At 34.0% G+C, this 16,378-nt stretch overlaps 1 protein-coding gene across 1 annotated transcript in view; it reads right to left on the reverse strand.

Annotated features, from left to right (window-relative positions):
• The window catches only part of DNAJC1 (DnaJ heat shock protein family (Hsp40) member C1), a gene marked incomplete at its 5' end in the record, with an annotated part of 214,976 nt that overhangs the window by 111,141 nt on the left and 87,457 nt on the right, over positions 1-16,378 (reverse strand). The window contains 2 exons of the mRNA XM_006141626.1: positions 5,969-6,015; positions 6,428-6,529. Of these exons, the coding sequence (XP_006141688.1) occupies positions 5,969-6,015; positions 6,428-6,529 (149 nt within the window). The remainder of the gene's footprint in view (positions 1-5,968; positions 6,016-6,427; positions 6,530-16,378) is intronic.

Below are 16,378 nucleotides of genomic sequence, written 5' to 3' on the forward strand. Positions count from 1 at the left end.
ATCAGGTCAGAATAACCAACATTGAAAGTAAATATTAGTAAGTATTAAACTCTTAAAAGGCAAATTGTATAATATACAGAGTCTATAAATTAAAATATGGTTATGTGGTAGTTGGGCAATTTCATGTTAAATATTCTTCTTTTCAATATTTACCATAATTCTTATCCATTAACATTGAGATATAATAAAATGAGTTCATAAAAAAAAACCTATCATTTCTGTGCTCAAAAACTTATGTTAGAATCTAGGTCATTTTAAGTTAAACAGATAGGTAAAAGGGATTCAACAGATGTAGCACAAGGTTACAATATTCAAATGAATATTAATGTTGAGGAATAAATGTTAAGTCCTACCCTACGTTTATTCTAAATCTATATTCCAACTTTAGACCTGTTGAGGAAAAAAAGGTGAATATTACAATCATTATTTTCAGTAAATCTTTCTCATGAAGTAATCTGACATAAAAAGTATGGTTATTAAGATGGGGCATTGAAAAAAGTGGAGAAAATTCCATAACAGGATTAGTAAGTATTAAATTTGTTTATCATGAGCAGTATAGTAGAGAAAACCACAGTTGAACTCATACCTAAGACTCTCATTTCAAATATTATATCACTATGATTGCTGAAAATGCTATGTATCTGTTAATAGCTACTATTTTCTACCCTACATACAAATTGTATTTAGTGTACAATCAAATTTGAGATAGCAAAACCTCATACACTGAACACATTAAACACAACTAGGTATTTTATTTACTAGGCTATGTCTGCAACTCTAAACATCAGACTCCAAGGATTAAGCTTAAAATCGATGCTCTATTGATTTTACTATCAATGAATATTATGGCTCACATGACTAGCCATTTTGAGGGAAAACAGCTTCTTTCATAGTTCAATTTTTTAGAATATATGCCATTAAAAGATAAACCACTTTTTTCCTGTGAAACACTGAAAAACAAACACATTTTGTAAAGCATACACAAATGCTATTTTCATAAGTTATTTTAGAAAACACATTGTATTAACAATACATAATAATTTAAAACAGTAATTCATTATATTAGGTTGTCGAGAAAGTCAAGATGCACTTTTCTATGCAAAAATGCATCATTACTTTCCTAACAACTCAATACTTTCTGTATACTAAATACATAACATTATTAAAATATTCTGTAACAGTCATACAAACTGCTCTTAACGATTTGTTAAAACCAGTTAAGAGTGTACAAATGTTAAATGTGTTATAAAAGGTACAGACATAAAACTATAAAAAAAAAATCTCTAGTGCAAAAAATCATATAAAGATATGGGGGTATTTCCCTGGAAATTAAAACAATAATTAATTCCACATAGCTGACATATGGCCTAATGTGTGTTTATTCATCTAATTTTCTTAAAATGTACCAATGAATATGGAATAATGATTACATAATCATTAGTGAGGTCCATTTTATAATGTGCAATTCATAAAACATATCTAGCCTGAAGTAAACACTGATAAACAAATTCAGGAATATTTTAATTATCAGAAGAAAAGATTCATGAAAATTAAATTTTCTTAGTATATATAATTAGCATATTTTGAAATATAAAAGTTATTACATAAGGTAAAAATTTGTCTATTATAAAAATGAATATTTTAAAGAATTATTTAATTTTATTCATTCATTTATTTTAATTTGACCAGAGAGAAATACAGAGAGAGAGAGAGAGAGAGAAAGTGAGAAAGCAAGCCACCAGGTCTGAGACTTGACCCGTGGTCAGTCATGTGGCAGTGTCCAGCACCTTAACCACCACACCACCTGCTGGTCCCTAAAAATGAATATTTAAATAATTCTAGCATTTGCCTAAATTGTGACTTTTCCCATGATACAAAGGTTGAATTTTTAGCCTAAAACAATCATAATTTCCATTTGGGTCACATTTTGAAACTTTGAGTAAAAAAAAGTTGTACGAAGATCATAAACAGAAAACAGGTCTAAATTAATGGGCCTCACTTTTTTTTTATGCCAAAAGTTGTGTTTTATGCCAAAAGTTGTGGTAAATAGCATTTTACATGAAAAATTAAAATAGGGATAATATCTTAAGTTGCTAAAGTAGATTTCTTATTCTCAGATCAATGCTTATTTTGATTCAAACACACTTATATTCAAATTTCTAATAACTAATAAAGATTTATAGAAGTTTAGGCTGAGATAACTATATTTTTAACTGCATTATAAACAAAACATTCTTTTATTTAGTGAATTAGAAAATACATTCAACTTTTATAAATGTAGTAACATAAAACAGACCCCCCCCAAAAAAACCCTTTGAAGTTATTTAATAAGGTTAGCAAGAGAAAATTGGTTAAACACTTATATTTTAAACAAATATAAATATATAATGTTACATCACATAGTATATTTATATTACTAATACTCAGGACTTTAGATCAGCTAACACTCAGGGAATTAGCATAAAACCTTATGTTGAGAGAGCCAGCAGGTGGTGCAGTGGTTAAAGCACTGGACTCCCCTTGGCTGAATGCGGTTCGAATCCCATACCCGGTGGCTTGAAACTAACCCCAGGTGCATGTACGTGTGTGCCCAAAATCCCAAGAAAAGAGTGGAGGAAAAGGGTTTGTGGTACGGCCATCCCCATGGTGGGTGATTTCTCTCTTTCTTTCTTCTTGTCTTCCCAGCGAGTGCACATGCCCTATAGCAAAAATCTATCTTAAAAAACAAATAAAAAATTTACGTTAGAACGTATCTGGGTAACTGTTCCCCAAAATAAGTATGTTAGATAAGGAGTTTTGAAAATGCTGCTATGCTATGTTATACTAACCAGGGAAGCTTGTTATTTTCATGCTATAGTCTATGTCTTTGTGGGGGTTTGGAAGAAATTTGAATTGTTATTTATAATTGCAATCCTAAGAATCTATCTAAGACCAATAAAAACATCTGTCCACACAAAGACTTATATCTGAAGGTTCATAGTAACATTGCTTATTAAGCCAAAAGGTGGAAACGACCCACATGTCCATACCAATTGAATAAATAAATAAAAAGTGATATCCATAGAAAGGAATACTATTCAGTAATTAAAAGAATGGCTATTATATGCTACCTTTTTATTTTTTAAAAAGTTTTGGTTATAGGGAGCATGCACTTGCCAGAGACACACAGTGAGAGAGGGAAGGTGAGTAATCACCCCCCACCGTCCCCCCTCCCCTGCCATGGGGATGGCCAGACTATAGTCTCCCCTCTATTCTCCTCTTAGGATTTTGGGCATAAACACGCTTGGTGTGTTTTTTCAAGACACTGGGTCCAGGACTCCAATCACACAGTTAGCTAGCTATGTGGGATCCAGCTGCCTTTACCATCATGTCACTGGCTGGCCCTAAATTACATTTTAGGTGAACCTCAGAAATAATTATTTAAAGAAGCCAGATAAAAAATAACAGTATATAGAATGATTCCATTTATATGAAATGTCCAGAAAAGACAAACTTATAGACACATTAAAGTATAGATCAGTTGCCTGGGGCTGGGTATCAGAGTGGGGATTGCCTGCAAATGGTCTTGAGGGAATTTTTTAAGCAATGGAAATGTTCTAAAAGTGGACTATATAGTATGTATAACTCTGTAAGTTTACTAAAAATCATTGAACTTTACACTTAAAATTAATGACTTATATTATGCAACTTATCCTAAATAAGGTTGTTAATAAATAAGGCTTGCCTTTTCCTTTAAAAAAAAAAGGCTATCCAGTTTGTTAATTTACATATTTGCTATTTCCTTTTCCACTGAAATGTAAAGAATCTGATTTCACTGAAAACACAATCATATGTGAGGGAAATAAAATAGGAAACATCTCTGACAATTTTCCATTTTACAAATTACAAATTCTTAGAAGGTTTTTACATGTAAAAGTATGAATTCAATGAGTATTTATAATAACTAATTATGATACAAAGAAGCTTTTTTTAAATACTAATATAAGATATCTTCTTTTAGAAAATAAAGCTGAGGGAGTTCTTTTTTTTTTTTTTTTTTTGTTCCTTTTCTAAGGGCAAGAGATAAACATTAGGTAATTGTCTGTAGAAATGCCTTTCTCTGACATGTTTAAATACTCATAGGTCACCTGGCCTCAGGCACAAGCTTTAGAGGAGTGATTCTCAGCTTGATTAGTTAAGACTTTTGCCTCAAGGAAAACCAGTTACCAAAGAGTTACTAGTGCCTCAAGGGGTATAAATACTCAGCTGTTTGTGTAACAGTCAGATTCATTTTTCCTACCAACACTCTAAAATAAAGGCAGAGGGAACTAATCCTAAAGAGATAATGTTGGATGAATCTATGTTAATGAAAAAGCAATTTATACAGAAAAAGTAATTTGTTCTGAAAAGGTAAATAATAACAGTATCTGAAGAAAATCATTACAAAGTTTATTGACTTTTATGATAACAACAAAGAAAACGACAAAATGTGATGCCAAAGATGTTGGAAGCTATCTTTCCAGAGACATTCTTGATGTGTGAAATAAAACTAGCGGCTCACTGAGCGAAATCAAATAGAAAATATGCATAGAATGACCAATACTTCTTTCAACACACTTTTAGGACTCTTTCAACACTGTGGATTATCTCAAACCAGAGGAATGTCTGCTATGGTATCTGGATCAATGCCAGTCCTTGTTATAAAGTAAAGAACACTTCAAGAGAATATCGTGAAGCCTTGCTTTGCAATTTGACAAACTGCGGTATTCAAATTAGAAAGGTAAGATGAGATCCAAGAGCAGTATAGCTAATCTTTTAGGATACAGAATGATTTCAGATAATACGTTTGAAAAAATATTTAGAATGTCAGATAGCGTAATGTTTTGGATTATCTTTAAGATGTATTAGCCCCTATAGAGAGACACAGGTATTTAGACTGACTTTTGCTTAAGTCTCACGTGCCTAGTTAGTTTTGTTCTTCTTACAGGTTATCGTTTTTTCCAAAGCAACATTATAATTTCAGATTATAGCCCACTAAGTGCCTCAGGAAATCAATTTAGTGGCCCAAACCAGCGTTGTCTAAAAAAATAGAATAGAAAATAGTCTGTTTCACAGACAGGAAGAAGTGTTTTGTGAAACTTTTGTTCAGTGTTGTGTGTGTGCCCCAAGGCATGACACAAAATGTATTATTATTTTTTTTAACTGTGGTCTGACAAAAAACTCAGAAGCCTACTGCAATGGTGTCTACATTCCACACATTCTATAGGAGTGGAGGAAAGGGGCCTCTCTGCAACCCCGTCTGAAGTCACTGGCACTGTAAACCACTACATATAAACATATACCACTGCTCTGAAAGAGGCATCGATTATTAGGCTTAGACTGAAGGGCTGCCTCTGCTCTAACTCTAAATGCAGACTCACTGGAGCTGAGCAAAGAAGGGGAGGAGGCAAAAGAAATAGGGGGAAAAATGACTACTTCTAACCCTATCTTCTATAGGCTTTTATAAGCTTACATAATTGGATCTATTATTTGAGAGTGAGAGAACATCAAGAAAGGGTACTTACTTGACACTAACAGCTTAATTCCAAACATCTAAGGAACTGGGAAAAAATACTACGGAGCACAGATATGAGCTATTACTGATATATCAAAAAGAATGGACATTAGTTTGAAGCAAACTGGTATTTGTATTCCCCAGGGCATAAACATGTATGCTAAAAATCTTAGCTAATGAGGCGAGGACTCGTTTTAATGTCATGACTCATGATCCTGAAGTCTACAAGTACTGAATCAATCAGCCTAGTAAATATTTTCAATAGAAATGAACTCTGCTCTAAATATATATTTTTAAAACATAGCACTTCTTAGAAGGAACAAAAATAAAATACTAACTTATAATAGATAAAATGTTTAATGGGACAGTTTCTGTCTTTATAAACTGTAGCATGAAACCATAAAGCGTAATTCAAAAGCAGACATGAATACTCACCTCTGTCTTCGTTCATCATCCTTTAAAACTTCATAAATCGCCACCAACTAAAATAGAAGCATTACTTTAAAATAAAAATACTCTTAACTGTAAGAAATCTTGTAAAAAACCAATAAGATCTTAATTATAAACATTTTATGTTTTTGTTAGCATTTTAATAAGTTAAAGAAAAAATGCTTGATATCAAAATGAATATTAAAATGTACCTTTAAAAAGCAAAATCTGTACTTTAGATAATAAAATTATAACAATTATAACCCTCCAAGAATTTAGAGATACTAATACAAAAATGGTAAATGTGTATCTTATAAGAACTTGAAAAAAACATACATATCTTTTTAAACTACTACCTTATTTTCACATAGAAATATTATACATGTAAGTTAGCATTTCTACCATAAACATATTTATCAGTACACTTGTCACAAAACATATACATAATAGCATGTTTTTACTTACTTGTCTGAACTGGGTTTCTGCATTTTCATCTTTATTCTTGTCTGGATGTAAAGTTAGTGAAAGCTTACGATATGCTTTTCTGATGTCTGCAGAAGAAGCATCCTGGAGGTGGTGGGGGAGGGGGGAAATACAAAGCAAACTTTGTCAGAAAAAGAAATTCCCAGAACCTTGTTAAGATCTGAGAAGACAGCCAACCAAGTGCAGGACCCCAGGCAATGTAATTTGAGCGATCAGTCTTAACAACCAGGCTGTGCAACCAGCCTAACCCACATGACTGAACAATTATTCAATCTAATTTGGCTCTCTTCTTAACTTTTCATTACCGTACAATCATTTAAAGAAGACAGTATTTGGCAAAACTTTTCAAACACTTGCCTCCTAAAATTAACCAATAAATCTTTTTCAGCAATTAGGAGATCAAAAAGAAACAAATTAAAAATTAATACATTGGTGTGTCTTCAAAGAAAGTCTTCATGTATTTGAGAATCTTAAGGCTGATTTCTGAATCCAAGAATTACCATATGTGGTTTCTTTACTGTTATTTATATTAAATCTAACATCTAGAAACAACCTGAAGAATCTCAATTTCATATGTCAAAAAAATGCCAATTTGAAGGCAGTTAAATTTACATTTATCCAAAATAATTGTAATTAGAAATAGTCATGTATATAATACTTAACATTTTCTTAAAAGTACTTTAAAAGGTGTTTTCAATGTTGTCCAATTTCCTAGTCTGGTTTGTAGAAATAAATCTGCCCCGTATTTACATATTACTGATACAGTTTAAATATATTTAAAATATCGCTATGGTTCAGTACTTGAGATTAAGTGGATGTTAAAATTACATTTTATGTAACCTTGTGTGCACAGGTAAAATCAGAGATTGTCACTTGACATGGCCAGTATAAAACACAAAGAACACATTGCTTAAGTTAAAAACTTTATCTCCATTGAGTTTAAAAGATAATCCAATAACATATTCATACAGGGGCAAAGCATAGAAAAGTTGCTTATTAAATTTCCTCTTTAATAGCTGACTACTTGTCAAATTAATTCCTATAACTACTTTGCTGAAATACTCAAATAATTAAAAAAAAAAAACACAAAAATGTATATACCTGGGACTAAATAGTTGTTAAAGAAATACAGTTGGAGACCGACTAAGTGAGACTATAATTAACCTGTCAAGCTTTCCTTTATAAACCATTATTTCCATTATCAGTTTTCTCAGGCTTATTGCTCTAGGCTAATATCCTACCCCTGGGTATGACTAATTTTGTGACATGTGGAGTTAAAAAATTAGCAGACTAAATTTTGCAGGTTGTAATTTTCATTCTAAATTGCTTAATGAAACTGATGTGTTCCCTACATTAGACTATAGGTAACATGTGTGGTAGAAAAGTTGATTAATTAACGGAAATCTTTGATGGACCTTTCAGTGAACAGAGGTCAAGCGTCAAATAAATCACCATTCTCTAACTGAAATTTTAGTTTTAAATTTTATTAAATTGGGACTATATCATAAAGAAAGTTATCCCAAAAGTAGATTTTTTACAAAATAAAAGCTTATATGACAGTTGGTTCCATTTTAAAAGCAATGTATGCTCATTATTAGAACATCTACGACTTACTTAAAAATCGGGCCAGCCAGTGGCATGGTGATGAAGGTGGCTTGATCCCACAAGGCCAGCTACACAGTTTGAGTCCCAGACCTGGCAGCTTGAAAAACGCCAGGCATGTGTGTGTGAATACCCAAAAACCCCAAATGGAAGAAAGATGGAGAGGAGACTGCAGTGTAACCATTCCCTATAGGAGGTGCTTTCTCACTTTCCTTCTCTCTCTGGTGAATGAACACACTCTCTAGTGAAAATTTTAAAAGGAAAAAATAAAAAGAAAGAAAAGAAAAATGACTAGTAGTCACCTAAGGCATTTCTCTTCTTCTAGCCTTTCCATCCTAGCCCCAATCCTTCATTTTTCTGGCTCAGTAGGAACCCCGGATGTAAATGTGTGTGGCTTTCCTATAGCTCTCAAGTACATTCATCACTCCTATTTACCCATCTTTTTAGCCTTATCACCTAGCATTTTGACCTATCCTTCTGGTCCCCCAGATCTTTATACTTTAGTAAAGTCTAATTTTGGAATAACTTTATGATGTAATCCCAATTTAATAAATCTAAAGCTAAATTTTCCATTAGAGAATAATGATTTATTTTACTCTAGCAATTTACCAACTTCATGTTGTTGGTGACATAGACTCAAATACAGATAGACAGTTCTCTCCTGCCTAAGGGACAGGTCTCAGGCTACACACAAACTTTGCTTAACTGTTTTTCTCTTGAGAATCCACCCAGTAGATTTATTTCACCAATAATCTGTACCCTAAGTAGGTATAGCTTAAAAACTTGGGAGATTTTTTCAATCTCTGCTCAAGTTGTACCTGAAACGGCTTATGTATTTATTTTATTTTAGGTACTTAATGAATCTAACTTATTTCATCCTCATAACAAGTCAATGATAGAACTTATCAGATCCATTTTACTGATGAGGTTGATGAGGCAGAGAGAGGTTAAGTAACTTGCTTAAGTTCATAATGCTGGCACATAGATGAAAATAGAATTCAAACCTAGAAAATGTGGCTTCTGAATCAGAACTCTCTACATTGGCTGTTTAGCTCCAGATTTGGGTTGAGTAATTTCGTAAGAGGCTGTAGGTTGAAAAGGCAATGAGAATAACTACTGCTTTCTTGTTGATCTAGTAAGCTATTGGGCCACTGTAAAATTCATGACATACATTTCTGTTTTTCTATGCAAAAATGCGTCATGACTTTTCCAACAACCCATATGTGGAACATGTCCAGGTAAATACAATATGAACATACTCAATTGGAATTTTAAGAGTAAAAACTCTGATATATATGGTTGTTTCTTTTTTAAAATTTTAAAAATATATTCATTCATTTATTTTTAAGTTGACAGAGAGAGAGAAAAAAGAGAAGTGAGAAAGCAAGCCACCAGGTACAGGACTTGAACCATGGTCAGTCATGTGGGAGTGTCCAGCACCTTAACCACCACACCACCTGCTGGTCCCCTATGCTTGATTTTTTAACACATCTTACATTACATTTCTATTAAAGATCTGAATGTTACCAGATGCATTTCCCATATTTAGTGGAGTAGACCTTTTCTCTTGCTAGCGTGTAGAGAGTTTTAAAATAGGGTTATAGATAATTAGCTATCTTTTTTTTTTTTGTACAGGTTTTTTCCTATAGGGTGTGTACGCTCGCCAGAAAAACAGAGACAGACAGACAGGAAGCGAGAAATCAATCCCCAGGGGGGAAGGCCATGCAGCAATCCCTTCTCCTCCATTCTTCTCTTGTGATCTTGGGCACTCACGCACATGTGCCCAGCATGAGTTTAAGCCACTGGGCCCGGGACTGGAACCACAGTTGACTACATGGGAGTCCAGCGACATAGCCATTACGCTAACTGCTGGTCCCGATAATTAGCTATCTTTAACACTTTTGATAACAAGATATTCATTTGCCAGGATTATTGGATTCATTTGCCAGGGTTTTTCCTTCTAAATGTGATATGGTTCTTTTGTAAGATAAATAGAAATTATCTTAACACTTAGATGATCTCTGTGAAGAAGAGCTATATCACTTTTGGGGTAAAAAGAGGAGCAGAAAATAACAGGTTCATCAAAACTGAAACAATGTGATGAGACATCAACAAAAACAACTGTGTAGGAAATTGCACCAGCTTGTCTCTCCACAAAAATAGAGAATATTCTGGCAAAAATAGAATTAACTTTCTATTTTTAAAAAGAGTTCTTTTATTTAACTTTATTTATTTACTTAAATTTGACCAGAGAGTGATGGAGTGAGAGTGACAGTGAGAGAGAGAAGGTGAGAAAATAACCCGCCAGATCTGGAACTTGAACTGTGGTGGGTCATGTGGGAGTCCAGCGCCCTTAACCACCATGCCACCTGCCAGTCTCAGTCATAATTAACTTTATCTGAACTCTAAAGACTAGTTAAATTTTACAGCAATCATGCAAGCACTAAGAGAAAGACAACTGATTCTCACTAAGGGTCTTGATTCCAGCCTGTTATTGGGGTAGGTTCCTGATGTTGGAGGGAGCGGAGTCATCCTTGTTCTCAAAAAACTGTGGTTGGTTGTTCTGACCTGCCTGCTGGCTCCCTGACAGACTATGTGAAGGGTTGGTCTCTACTTTCCCAAACTCACTAGGCACAGAAAGAGCATTTGTCAAAAACATGTAAAAGCAAACTTGCTTAGCTAGTGTTGAATAGGGCAGGGGCTAGAAGTTGGGGACAAATAAAGGATACATCGAAAAGCTTAATAGGAAAGACTGGGGAGTAAGACACTTAGGGGAAATAAAGCTCTGGAAAGCTTCTATGTATTCTTTGGAAACTAGAAGGCCATGTGCATGCCCAGGGAAGAACATAAGCTCAGAAAGATCTGAGAAGTCCCTAGGTTCTTACTTCTTGCTCAATTCCCTATCTGCATAAGCAGAAGGCAAAGGCTTAGAAGAGTTGGTAATGGCCTGAGTGTTGAAGGCATGCCTCAACGTAATATATAAGAGCCCACTGGCAAATACTGGGATATATTTATTTATTCACATCTATATTTCTGGTTCTAAGTGTTTAAGGGTACCATATCAAATAATATACACTTTACAAAATTAGTTAAGAGAAGTCACTAAATAAACAACATCAACCACAACAAGCCCCAAAAATTAACCCTGAGGAAGTAGGAAAATCAACGGTCATATACATTAAAATGTCTATTACTTCTCAAAAAATTATGAAGCATGCAAAGTAACAGGAAAGTACGGTCCACACACAGAGAAAAAAAATGAACAGAAACTATCCCTGAAGAAGTCCAGATATTGGAGTTACTAGAAAAAGACTTTAAAACAATTATTTAAAATATCCTCACCAAGAGCATACACAAAGAACTAAAGGAAAGGGTATCTCATCAAATCCAGATATCAAGAAAAAGACAGAAATTTTTAAAAGGAATCAAACAGAAATTCTGGACCTAAAATATAGTAATTAAAATGAAGAGCCAGCAGGTGGTATGGTGGTTAAGACAACAGACTTCCACCTGGGACTGTGGTTCAAGTCCAGGACTTGGCAGCTTGAAAATCACACCAGGTACATGTGTGCAAGTGCCAAAATCCCAAAAGGAGAGTGAAGAAGGGATTGCAGTGTGTTCTTCCCCACTACCGAGAGGGTGTTTCCCCATTTCCCCTCTCCCTGTCTTCCTGTCTCTGGCAAGTACACATGCCCAGAGGGCAAAAACATCAAAAAAATAAAAAAGAAAAGAAAATTTCAGTAAGTGGGACTCAATGGCAGATGTAGCAGGCAGAAGAACAAGTCAATGAACATGAAGATACAACAATTGAAATGACCTGATATGGGGAGTAAATTAAAAAAAATTTTAACCATATATTAGTTTATTTTTTAACAACCATCATGAGATGAATTAATTGGGAATAGTTTCCAGTAGCTCAGGCTCCTTTCCATTTGTTCTCATAAAGTGTGCTTCTCTGAGTGGAGCAGGCTGGCAATTCAGTTGAACCCAGGTACCTTTCTCTTTGGCTTCCTTGCTTTTCTGATCATTTTCCTTCACACATTTTAGGAAGCAATCTCTGCTCTTAAAATGCTTAATATACTCAATAAGTACATTAATTCTCTTGGCAAGAATCTTGCCCTTAATTTATTTGTTTACAACAATGCCACCAGCATGCTGGGTAGACTCTTCCAGTTTTGCCATGGTAACATTTGTGGGGCATTCCTTTTTGAATGGTACCCATTCCCTTGATGTCTACATCACCTTTCTTTTAGATTGACATGTATGTTTCCAAAGGAACCACTCCATGTCTTCTTTTTTTTTTAAAGAATTATTTTATTTAACTTTATTTATTTATTTTAATTTAACTAAAGAGGGACAGAGTGAGAGGGCAAGAGCAAAAGCAAGAGTGAAAGAGAGAGCGAGAAAGAGAGAGGGAAAGTGAGAAAGCAAGCCACCAGGTCTGAGACTCGAGCTGCGTCCATGGTTTTTTTTTTTTTAGGAAGCTATCTCTGCTCTTAGAATGCTTAATATGCTCAATATGCACATTAATTCTCTTGGCAAGAATCTTGCCCTTAACTTGTTTGTTCACAATAATGCCAATAGCATGCTGGGTAACATTGTAGACTCCTCCAGTTTTGCATGGTGACATTTGTGGGGCATTCCTTTTTGAACAGTATCCATTCCCTTGATGTCTACAATATCACCTTTCTTGTAGATTCACATATATGTTGTCAAAGGAACCACTCCATGTTTTCTAAAAGGCCTAGAGAACATGTATAAGTGCCTCTCCTCTCTCCCTTTGTGTTTGTCATTTTGATTAATTACTAGAAGATGGTTGTTCTGGTCAAAGGTGAAAAAGATAATTTAAAAGAGTTTTGGGACACCATTAAGAGACCAACATGTACATGATGAAAGTCCACAAGAAAAAAGAGAGAGACAAGGGCAGAAAGAATAGTTGAAGAAAACAGAAAACTTTCAAAATCTGATAAAGACATAAATTTATATATCTAAGAATATCAACAAATCACAAATAGGATAAAATTAAAACAATCTATATCTAGATATATTATAATCAAACTATTAAAAATCAAAGGGAGAATCCTGAAAGCAGCAAGAAACTTGTCATGTACAGGAAACTAACAACTAATTTTTTTTTTTTTATCAGAAAGTATGGAGGTCAGAAGGTAGTAGACTGACATATTCAAAGTATCTTAAAACAATCTGTAAACCAAGAATCCTATATCTAATAAAACTATATCTCAAAAATGAAAGAGAAAGGGGCTGGCAGGTGGCATGGTGATTGGAGGCACTGGACTCCTACAAGGCCAACTGCGGTGGGAGTCCCAGAACTGGCAACTTGCTTTCTTACTTTCCCTCTTCTTCTCTCTCAGTCTGCCCCTCTCTGATCAAACTAAAATAAACAAATTAATAAATACAGTTAAATAAAATAATTCTTGTAAAAAATGAAAGTGAAATTAAGATATTCCAGTTAAAAAAAGAAATTTGAGTTATTATTATTAGATATGCTCTGTAAGAAATGCTACAGAGTACTTCAAGTTGAAAGGAAAAAAAATATGAGACAGTAACTAAAATCAGTACAAATAAATAAAGAACATTAATAAAGATAATGCTATGGTCTGAATGTATTGAGATCTAATCCCTGATATGATGGTACTAGGATGTGGGGCTTTAAGGGGGTGATTAGGCCATATATAATCTTTGGCAGTAAAAAAATATAAAAAGGAGGAGACAGTGTTCACTATAAGAGCAAAGTTTTTTTTAAGTGATTGAAATTAAATTGAAAAAAATTAAATTGGTATTAATCCAAGCTAAATTATTATAAATTGAGATGTTAATTGTAATCCTTGGGGCAAACACTAAGAAAATAAAGCTCTACAATAAAACAAATAAAAAGTAAGTCAAATGGTATGGGGGGGGAGAGGGGGAAATAGAACAGAAAAGAAGTAATGAAGGGACTGAAAAACAAAGAAGTTATAGGACATATAGAAAACAAACAGTAAAATACCAAAAGTAAGTCCTTCCTTATCAATAATTACTTTAAACATTTTTAAACTCTAATTCAACAGCAGAGGTTGGCAGAACAGATTAGAAACAAACATGATCTAGGGCCAGCAGGTGGCACAGTGGTTAAGCGCTAACTGGTTAATGGCCAACTGCAGTCTGAGTACCAGACCCAGAGGCTTAAAACTCATGCCAGGTATCTGCACGAATCCGCGTGCACGTCCAAACCCCTAGAAGAAAACTGACAAGAAGGGATTTCAGCACAGCTATCCTCCAGAGGATAATTTCTTACTTTCTCTCTATTAAGCAAATGCAATGTGACCTACAGGAAAAAAAAAAAAATCTCTCTTAAAAACAAACAAACAAAAAAGCCAAATATGATCCAACTACATTATACCTACAAGAGACTCACTTTAGAACTAAATACACAAATAGGCTGAAAGTGAATAGATGGGAAAATGTATTCCATGCAAACAGTAACCAAAAGAGAGTTGTGATGGGGACCGGCAGGTGGAGTGGTGGTGAAGGTGCTGGAGTCCCACTTTGCTGACCTTGGTTCAAGTCCTGGACCTGGTGGCTTACTTTCTCATTCCCCCCACCCCCCTCTCCATTCCTCTCTGGTCAAATTAAAAAATAAACAAACAAATAAATAAAGTTAAATAAAATAATTCTTTTTTTAAAATAGGGAGAATTGTGATGGCTATACCAATATCAGACAAAATGGACTTAAAACAAAAATTATTAGAAGAAACAAAGGATGCTATTTAATAATAGACATGGCAAAAAAAAAAAAACAGTTATAAACATATAAACAACTTTAAACATAAGCCTATGCACCTAACAACAGAGCCACAAAATATATAAACCAAAAATATAACCCTTGAAAGAACAAATGGACAATTCTATAGTAATAGTTGGAAACTATTCACTTTTAATAATAACTATAATTGGGGACCAGCAGATGGTGTAATGGTTACATCTCTGGATTCCCCTGTAGTTGACCATGGTTCAAGTCCCAGATTCAAGTCCCCTATCCAGGACTTGAAACTCACACCAGGCATATGTGTATGTGTGCTCAATATCCCCAGAAGACAATGGAGGAGAAGGGATTTTTTCTAATTTAAGACAATTGATAATTAATCAAGAATAAAATAAAATCACATTTAAATTTTTTAATCAAAAAGAAAACACTAGGGAAATTATAAAGTACTTTGAAATAAGTGAAAAAAAAACATAACATACTAAAATTTAGGATGAAGCAAAAGCAGTGCTCAGAAGGAAATTTACAATCATATTTACATTTTAAAAAAATGAAAAGAAAACATCAACTACTTTTCCATCTTATAGAACTAGAAAAGGGATAACAAACTAAACTCAAAGCAAGCAGAAGAAAATCATAAATATTAAGACAGAGAGGCCAGTAGGTGGTGGTGTGGTTATGGTGTGGTTATGACTACTCCAGTTTGAATCCCAGATCTGGTGACTTGTTTTCTCACTTTCTCTCTTGCTAATGCATGTGCCCTATAGCAAATTTAAAAACAATAAATAAAAATTTTAAATTCTTAAAAAATAAATTAAGGCAAAGATAAGTGAAACAAGAGAATAGAAAGGCAATCAGTCAACAAAATCACAAGTTGGTTCTCTGAAAATGTCAACAAAATTGACAAACCTATAGCTAGAGTAAGAAAAATGGGGACGTGAGGGATTCAAATTACAAAATCAGAAAGAAAAGAGGGATATCACTACCAATCCTACACAAACAAAAAAGAATTACAAGAAAATATTTGGAACAGAATCTGATAAATCTGTTAAAAGTATGACACATTTCAAAGAAAACTTTACCCATACTCTAGATGATATTATGTGAGACCTTACTATGGTTTGAATGTGTTCCCCAACAGTTCACAGACTGGAATTTGGTTTTATCGTGAACAAATTAAGAGACAACTTAATCCAACTATGGGATTAAGAGGTGGAGCTTTGGGGAGGTAACTGGCAGGGTGGCCCACAACTGACTCCTGATAGGTTTATAAGGACTGAGAATTAGAAAGAGACACACAAAGATATGCATTCTCCTACTGTCTCACCTATTGCCCTCTGCCGTATGAACCAGAAGAAAATCACCAGCAGTTGCTCCTTGATCTTGGACCTCCAAAATCTTAAACTAAATAAATCTCTATTTTCAGTAATTATCCCGACTCAGGTATTTTTGCTATTAGCAACACTTATTAGAATGCTCAGGATGAAGACAAGTTTGAACATACTGAAGTGATTTATTGGCCCTATGATTTTGGATAAATTACCTACCCTTTTTAATTCTCATTTTTT

Source organism: Tupaia chinensis, unplaced genomic scaffold, assembly GCF_000334495.1.
Source record: "Tupaia chinensis unplaced genomic scaffold, TupChi_1.0 Scaffold000060_1, whole genome shotgun sequence".
Classification (NCBI taxonomy): Eukaryota; Metazoa; Chordata; class Mammalia; order Scandentia; family Tupaiidae; genus Tupaia; species Tupaia belangeri.